General features: G+C 44.5%; 1 protein-coding gene across 1 annotated transcript in view; it reads left to right on the forward strand.

Moving 5' to 3' along the window:
- igdcc3 (immunoglobulin superfamily, DCC subclass, member 3) overlaps positions 1–1,172 on the forward strand; it is a 95,675-nt gene extending 94,503 nt beyond the window's left edge. Inside the window, exon 14 of the mRNA XM_042074448.1 lies at positions 491–1,172. Coding sequence (XP_041930382.1) covers positions 491–634 — 144 coding nt within the window. The 3' untranslated portion in view covers positions 635–1,172. The remainder of the gene's footprint in view (positions 1–490) is intronic.
- Positions 1,173–8,928: the final 7,756 nt, after the last annotated feature.

Raw genomic sequence — 8,928 nt, forward strand, 5'->3', positions numbered from 1 at the left:
ATACACACACATGTGTACAGTATGTCCGCATGTGTGTGAGGAGCGGGGCTTATGTGAAGACTGGGGCTTGTTGGCGGTCATTCCAAGCTTAACCCCCTCTCTGAGTGTGAACGCTGGAGGGCAAACAGGATAGAGGGTTCGGACGACAGGAGATAAGTGCAGGGTGGTTCAAACAGTCAAAGCTCAGATACTTGCACTTCAAATCTTATACTTCAGTGTGACCCTTAAGGTATTAACTTGTACTGTGTGTGTCTCTGTGTGTGTGTGTGTGTTCGTCTTCGTCTGTCTCTCTATGTGTCTGTATGTGTGTGTGTGTGTGTCTTTTTGTGTGTGTGTCGGCCTTTTTCTGTGTGTGTGTGTGTGTGTGTGTGTGTGTGTTTGTGTGTGTGTGTCTTTTTGTGTGTGTGTCGGTCTATTTCTGTGTGTGTGTCTGTGTGTGTGTCTCTTTTTGTGTGTGTGTGGGTCTATTTCTGTATGTGTGTGTGGCCAGATGGAGAGCTCCCTGGTGTCCTGCCCATTCAACGAGACACAGATTTCCTCTCTGCCCCTGGACGAGCTGAGCCTGGTGGAGGAGCGAGAGACGCAGTTCCACCAGCTTCCTTTGGAGGGCGCCAGTGAGCAGGACCGAAGGTGATGAGAAGAAACACAACATGAAGGCCAGGGCTGGGAGCGTTGCCATAACGACCAGTTCACAGACTCCTCACCTACTCAGGTCAACCCTAATACGCCCCCCCCCCCTCAGTTTGGTTTAGTCACCTCTATTTTTATTTGAAAGTTACTTTTTTTGTTTTTTTTGTTTTTTTTGTTTTTAATTGTTTCCCTTGAGGGGGAAAAGATGGTGTTACCCTTGGAGATGTGGCCATTGTCTCGATTGTGGGTGTGGCCCTGCTCTGAACAGACAGGCTTAATCTCAGTAGCAGGTGGAGTGAAGAGTTTCTTTTCTTTGTTTCATTTTATTTCTATGTTCTCAAATGCCAACAGCACACGGAATAGCCCACTCCCCCATTTGGCTCCTCTGTTCAGTAGAACACTAGAGGACGTCCTCTCTATGGTGCCATTGATATCTGTTCATATTTCAGATGTTTGTACTGAACTCCAGCTGCCTACTCTTAGCCTACCAATGATTCCACAACCCCTCCACTGGAGAATATGGCCTTCTCCTGGGGACAGGACCTGACCCCCCACACCCCCCGCCCCCAATCCAACCCCTCCCCCTCCCCTCGTCTCTCTCAGGATGCTCACTGATGGTGATGATATCAAAAAAATGGGTTTTCTAGTAGATGTCCTGCTCAGCAAAAACAGGCATTAGTTTTTAGCTATGTGAAACTTAAGATTTTTTTGTTTTGTTTTGTTTTTGATTGTTGTTTTTTTGTTTGTTTGTTTGTTTTTGTTTTTTTTTGGTTGTTTGTTTAGTTTTGTAACAAATGCCTACCTCAACCGGAATGAATGTGTTTTTTGGGAAGCCTTTTTGGGATCTTCGTCTTCCCGAGTGTTCTGTCACGTGTCACGTGTCATGTTTGAGCGAAAATGTCTGAGAGAAATTCTCTATGAGGAAAAGAAGAAAATAAGAAAGACAACAGGTGCCATACTACCTCAGATGACTCCAACACTCTCTCTTACGGCTCACAAACCATGAAAAGAGAAAATATTTTAAAAAAGATGAAAAAAAAGTATCCAACATTTAGCACTTCTAAACGCCGAAGTTCATGTTCTACCTCAAAAGTTTAACAATGTTGATGTTGTTGTTGTCAATGTTGTTCATTTTGTCATAATTATTTTTTTTAATTTTTAAAAATCTTCTTTGTTCTGCGTCGTTCCCTCATTGTTTTGGTTGTGAGATCCTGGCTTCCCCCCTTTGGTTCCAATGTTCTGGCAGTGGACATAAATAGTACCTCATACACATCAGCAAATGATCGTGCTTGTTTTGAATCCTACTTGTAAACCATTCTTAGCTGACAAAGGGAGAAAAACAGTTTTGTGTTGTGTTCTAGTGGTTGTGTAGTATTCGAGTGGGACTTCTGACTTTTCCATGTGAGTAATCTTTCGATGTTGTTTTGAATATCCTGCTGCTGTTGCTGTTGCTTTTGGGGTTAGGTGCACTGCTCAGAACAACTTCAGACTGTGCTAATGACACACACACACACACACACACACACACACACACACACACACACACACATACACATACACACACACACACACACACACACACACACACATAGACATGCATCACTTCACATGTGGGAAGATGACATTTTTATTGACACACATCACTGAACACACACATCATGATCATGTGAGGAGATGCTGATGGTGCTATTAATGAAAACACACACACACACACACACACACACACACACACACACACACTGAGAGGTCAATAATGCCTGGAGAGAAGGCCAATAGTCGATCTTCGTTGGATGAAGGCATAAATCATAGATATTATTATTATTGTTATTATGGATGCGTGTGAGTCGTCAGGGAAACACCCCCTTTCATATCCTGCTGACTCCAGTGGCTAGATGTAGTAAAGAAGGCACAGGGATCAATAATTACTCCAGAATGAAGCACAAATGATCACAGTGTCTTCTTGGCCATACGTGTGTGTGTGTGTGTGTGTGTGTGTGTGTGTGTGTGTGTGTGTGAGTGAGTGTGTGAGTGAGAAAAAAGAGAAAGAGAGAGATGCAGTCTCACTCCTAATATTTCACCTTTTCACCTTTTTCACCTTTGACCTCCCCACTCAAAACTTCATACAGGTGGAGGCTTGACCAGATCTGAGTAAAACCAGGCCCATATATAGGGCCCATACTTAGCAGCTTGCAGAGCAGAGTTAGCAGCTAAACCAGAACCCAACCATGACCCAACCCGCGTCTAGACTAGAGCATAGACCCATTTCGAAGGTCAGAGCCCGTTTACCAGTATTAACTCAGAGTGCCATTACGAGGCGTTTCACAGGAAGTGTAACTGAAATTAAGTTATTTATCTATTTTGTAACTTCTGAATGAAAAATGTAAATGTAACAAGCGTGAGCAGCCGCCTCCCAGACCCCTACATCATATTTGCATGTATTCTGTTCCCATGGTTACTGCAGTAGGGGGCATGTCCAGTGTGTCGTTGTCCGGATGTCCAGTGGGCCTCTGCTGCTCTGTAGGCTGATGAAGAGTCCAGAGCTCATGATGGGTGGTCACTCAGGCAGTGTAGTTAGGGTCACTCGCTCTACCAAATATCCAAGACCCTACAGTCTTTATTCCTTATACACAACACCGCACATAAACACACACACACACACACACACACACACACACACACACACACACACACACACTCTGTCTCTCTCTTTAATGTATCTCTTTGGGTGGGTTTAATCTGATGCATGTTTCTGTGGTAACCTACCTCAGTGCACCTCCCAGGACACACACAAACACACACACACACACACACACACAAACTCACAAGGTCGCTATATTCAACTCCTGTGGATGTGAATGTAGCCTGGTCTCTTCTAGCGATCTAATTGTTCTGTCCATAAGTTGTGTCCAGTGAAAATGACCCCTCCTCAGCCAGTAAGGGGGGGCATGAAACCCCCCCCCCCCCCCCCCGACACCACCTCCGTAGACTCCCCACTATTCAGCTCTGTGCAGCTCTGTGCATGGTCACTGACCTTCTCTGTGTGTGTTAATAAATATCCACTGTAGTCCTTTCTCCTGAGACCTTTGGTGCTGCCTGTTGCATCTCCAGGAAATGCTGTTGATGTTGAAGCAGTTGCTTAAAGTAATATATTTACCTCTGTTTTTTTTTGTTGTTGTTTTGTTTTGTTTTTTGCTTTATTTGATTATTTGTTTTGGGAGGGGACACATGTTACACGTAACACTGAAACAAAAATGGCACGTGATTTCTCAGGACATTCCAAGGGGACTTTGAGCGTGAAACTTTGCCATCCTGACTCCAATGTAATGGATGTTTTTTTTATATATATGAATATATAGCTATATATTCAGCTTAGTTTTTATCGTGTTATGTAGTCCGAGTCAATGTTCTTATCCACTGTGCTGCTTTTAACATTGAAGACAAATGTTGGACCCTGCAGTACAAACAAATCTGTCTTTTATTTTTATTTTCAAACATTCTCAAATGTTTGTTTTGTTATGCAGTCAATTGGTGTTTCTGTTTTCTTTTTAAACAATGTCCATGTCCAGTATGTTATTATTATGGGATGTAGGGGTGTCAGCTAGCTGAAGGACATCATGACGCTCGACTACGTATTGCCTATGTGTATTTATGAAGTGCTACCAATATGATGATGTGTAATATTCGTGATGGTCTTAAATGGGGTGGATAGACTGTAACTTGTGTTTCGTAGGCCTGACACTCCATTTCGCAGGCTCTTTTCGTAGACCTGACACTCCATAGAAAGAGAGAGCGAGAGAGAGAGAGAGAGAGAGAGAAACAGAGGGATCAATGGAGAGATAGAATGAGAGTAGCTCCTGCCATAGGAACTTGCCCATGGCCTCACTTCAGCTGTGACATTTTTCAGATGTTTTTCTAGTTACCCAAAATGCCTGGGGATGGAATTGGCAGAGCAGCATCCTCCACCAGATCTGTCCATTGGCTTCTGAATGGTTATTTACGAACACACCACTGGCCATTTGCTCACACCAAGAACGAAAATGGCAAAAAAGTATCGCTTTAGCTACTATGAATGACATCCACACTATAACGATAACGACCAAAAGAACGATATCGTCGGGGATCACTTTTGCTTTTTAGGCTACCCGTCCACTGAGTTTGCCTCAAAGGTCGAAATGAGTGTGGGGGAGGCACACTTTCCTCAGGGACATTTTAACTGGCTGAGAAGTCAGACAGACAGAAAGGGCCACCTATCCCTTACTCCGTATATCCCTGGGCATTTCCCAAAACAACCACCATTGTTAAATGATAGAGAGAGTATAATTCTTATCACTTTTTCTCTCTCTCCTAGTTAGTACATTGTCTCGATAACACCATCGGGAAACACACCTGCTCTTCTGCGCCTGCTTCTGCTGTCCTTTGTCATTGGTCCTCTGTTTCTCTTCTTTTTCTTTGGTTCACTGTTTCTCTTCTTTCTCATTGGTTCTCTGCTTCTCTTCTTTCTCATTGGTTCTCTGCTTCTGCTGTCCTTTCTCATTGGTTATCTGCTTCTCTTCCTTTTCATTGGTCCTCTGTTTCTCCTCTTTCTCACTGGTTCTCTGTTTCTCCTCTTTCTCATTGGTTCTCTGTTTCTCCTCTTTCTCATTGGTTCTCTGCTTCTCCTCTTTCTTAGCCTCATCAGCTAAACCAACAGCAGCGGAGGGGGCTGGAGGGCCTCTTTCACACACTCACACAGACTCATACACACACAAACACACCCTCACTCTCACACACACACACACATCGGGCCAGCCTGCCGTAATCCCACACATTGAAGAGGCTGCTGCCTTCATCATTCACTGGCTAAAGGGCCAGAGCCACAGAAGCCTGCATGGGGCTACACAAATGCCTTTAAAATAGGGTGTTTGTTCTCCAGCCATCTATGGGGCCCTCTTCTCTCTCTCACACACACACACAATCAGTGAGGGATATCTCAGTAAAGAAAGGGTTGTTTGTCAGTATAACCACCCACCCCCCCACCCACACACACACACACACACACACGTTGCCCCCCTTTCTTTTCATGGTATTAGCAGGCGAGCGTTAGCATACAGCACCGTCGCCAGCTCTATGGCAACCTGCAGCTATTCTGCGAGCACGGACCGGAGATCAAACTGTGAATCTGTAAAACAAACATCTCCATTCTCCGCCGGACAATGTCCGCGCGTCTCAGGCCCCGTACGCCTCCCCTCCTGACGGAGGATTAAGGACGCAACCGTTTCTTCTGGCCTTTCTTCCACGCTCGTGCTCCCTCACTCCCTTTTGTCGTTCACACTCAATCGTCCCTTTCTCCGACGCCCCAGGTGATGAGCTTCTGTGAGAAAGTGAAGCCAAACAGTCCATCATGCCTCCTTAAGTCATCCCCGTGTGTGTGTGTGTGTGCACGACTGCTCCATTGTACTCTATGCTTCTCTCCTCAAACCAAAGCTGGAAAAAGGTGCATCAAGTGGATAGAGTGGTTTCTCATCCTGAGGCCTTGTTATTTTAGTTTTTGTTGTCGAAATGACAGCTTGTTTTCCTTACACAACATGAGCAGCCTGGTAACTACTGATGTCAAATCTCGGTGCTACAGTTTTAGGTGCTATACAACCCGTCCCCAAGGCAGGAACTACTACTTCTATGACAGTGGTTCTGCATTAGCCTGCGGGAAGCTGTTGTTTTCTTGCAGCTGTAGTTCTGTTGTGCTTGTGTGGTAAGGCTGAGGTAAACATGGCTAGGAGTCATCTTGCAGTGAGTACATACATGCAATCGTGTGTGTGTGTGTGCGTGTGTGTGTGTGTGTGTGTAGGTGTGCATTAAAGTGGAGTGGTTACTTCTGTTGAAATATGCACCGTGGTCATTTTGAAAACTCCGAAAACATCTTTGCCATCCATACCCAGACGACAGGGTCATCTTTTCAAACACACACACACACACATGCACAACGCATGAAAAACATTCTAGTCTACTCCACAATCAGCATCTTATTTTCCTCCCTGGTACCAAATTACCCCTCCACTCGACAGTGAGAGTCAATCATGTTTGCGATGCTTATTTGCATGGGATCTGATAGCTCCTCAGAGACTTATCCGTGGAATCCCTAAAACTGTGTGATCCTCAGTCAGTCCAATCCAATCCATCTCCGCTGCTCGTTTGTACAAGCACTTCCTCATCAGAGGTTGAAGTAATGCAGTCATAATTAAACAGCTGTGTAAGCTAGATTGTGTTCATTATTCCGTTTTATCCTCCTGGAAGATTTAATTGAGAAAGCGCAAGGGTCTAGTCGGTGAAGTATTGGAGCAGTTTGTCTGTAAAGTTTATATAATCTTTAGATGGGCAACCAGAGTCCTGTGTATTGTTAATGTGATGGCCGTAGTCCTACATAAAGTGTTGCTGGTGCTGTGGCCTCCTGCAGGACCATGGTTGGATTTGCCTCCATTCTTTATTATCTAGTTTATTGTCTTCTCGTGGTAAGTCAATTACTTATGGGACGTGCTCCCTGCATAGAGGTGCCAACTGATCAGTTTCAGGTCCATATTATTCTCTCGTCTTTTATTTGCTGTTTTTCCATGTTGTCGTTGTTGTTGTTGTCCTCCAGGAGTTGGAATTGATGTCAACATTGCTCATTGGTTTATTGATGAAAGCTGAGGTGGAAAGATAAATAAGCCACCTGATACAAGCATTTAATTTACACTGTGTGTGTGTGTGTGTGCGCGTGTGTGTATAGGGTTGTATCGTCTCAGGAATTTTCATACTTAAAAAAAAAAGATACAAGAATTGTCACTCTGGTAACCAGTCACCCTCAGGCCAACATTCCTGTCCTCTTTTACCGGTGTTTAGTGCAGCATAGTACACACACACACACAGACACACACTGTTCATAGACCATTCTCTTCCATGAATCTCCAGTTATTTGATCATACAGAACTATGCACATCCAGGCACGGCATCCACCCCTTCACCCATCCAGGGTTGCTGTGCCATCGCCATAAAAACGGCTGCTATTGTGAGGTCATAAGGGAATCACTGCAGGGGTTAGAATGCAGGAAGCAACAGAAGCCAGTGGAAGCAGAAGCAGCCAATCAAATCTTGGGACATAACAGGGTCAGGACTGGGTCCATGGTAATGCGTGGTAGTGTAGTTTTAATGTGTTGGGGGTTGGGGGGGCATTCTCTACCTGCTCCACCTCCAGAGGTGGGGGTGGGTGGAGGGGGGCATATCAGCATTTGGTCTCCATTCTCTCATTCCCTACCTCCCAGACAGTAGCCAGTTCTAGAGTGGAGGTGCTCAGTAGTAGTCCAGTCCAGAGTAGAGTAGTGTAGGCCAGTGTAGTCCGCAGCAGGTAGTTCAGCGTTGGGTCTGGACGAGAGCGTGTTGTGTTGGTGCTCAGGGTCCTGAGGGACAGAGCAGCTCCGTCACGGACACAAACGAGCAGATGAGAAGGCAGCGAGGAGAGGGAGAAGGAGAAACAAGAGGGAGACTGTTGTGAGCACAAATACATAAAACAATGGATGAAGGGCAGAGTCGTGTCGTTTGGGTCGTTTCCGCCACGTTTCTCGACCGTCCTCTTTCAGGTCAGCGTTTCTGACTGATCAGGTGTCTCATTGTTTGTTTGTTTGTTTTTACTTCCTTGAATTCAGGTCAAGTTGAAACATGCAGGAGACTCTCAGAGTTGTTTTGTTTTTGTTTTTGTTTGTTGCCAGGCAACACTGCATTACTGTAAGGGTGTGTGTTCCTCGTGCTCTGTAAACTGGACTTTCCTCAGGCAAAACCACATGATAGTGTTTGTATACTGATGTACATATGCATATAGATGTATGTGTATATGTATATTTTATATGTATATGAATATTGAGGCCAATCTAGACCGTTTTTAGTGGTTTGTATTGTTTTAGGGTTCATTGTGCAACATTGATTTAAAAAAGACAACAACAATACAATAAACTAGTTCTAGTAATAAAACAGAACTCATTTGTCTCTCACTTTCTTTGTGTGTCTGTGTGTGTGTGTGTGTGTGTGTGTGTTATGGATGGCTGAAGAACTGAAACATAGAGTGGAGTACCAAAAATAGAAGATTTTATTTCAATAAACAATCACATTTAGATTCAAATCTTCAGGTAAATACAAAGTCAACACACTGAATAGCATGGTGAGAAATTGTCTCACGGCAAACTCATGGCCTTCTTGGGTGTTGCCCATTAAGCCGATTCTGTCTATTCTCCACCCAAATGCTGCTGCGTACATTGTGCATAAAAAAAATGTGTGTGAGCGTGAGACTGTATG

The sequence above is a fragment of the Alosa sapidissima genome, chromosome 20 (genome assembly GCF_018492685.1).
Source record: "Alosa sapidissima isolate fAloSap1 chromosome 20, fAloSap1.pri, whole genome shotgun sequence".
Taxonomy (NCBI): domain Eukaryota; kingdom Metazoa; phylum Chordata; class Actinopteri; order Clupeiformes; family Clupeidae; genus Alosa; species Alosa sapidissima.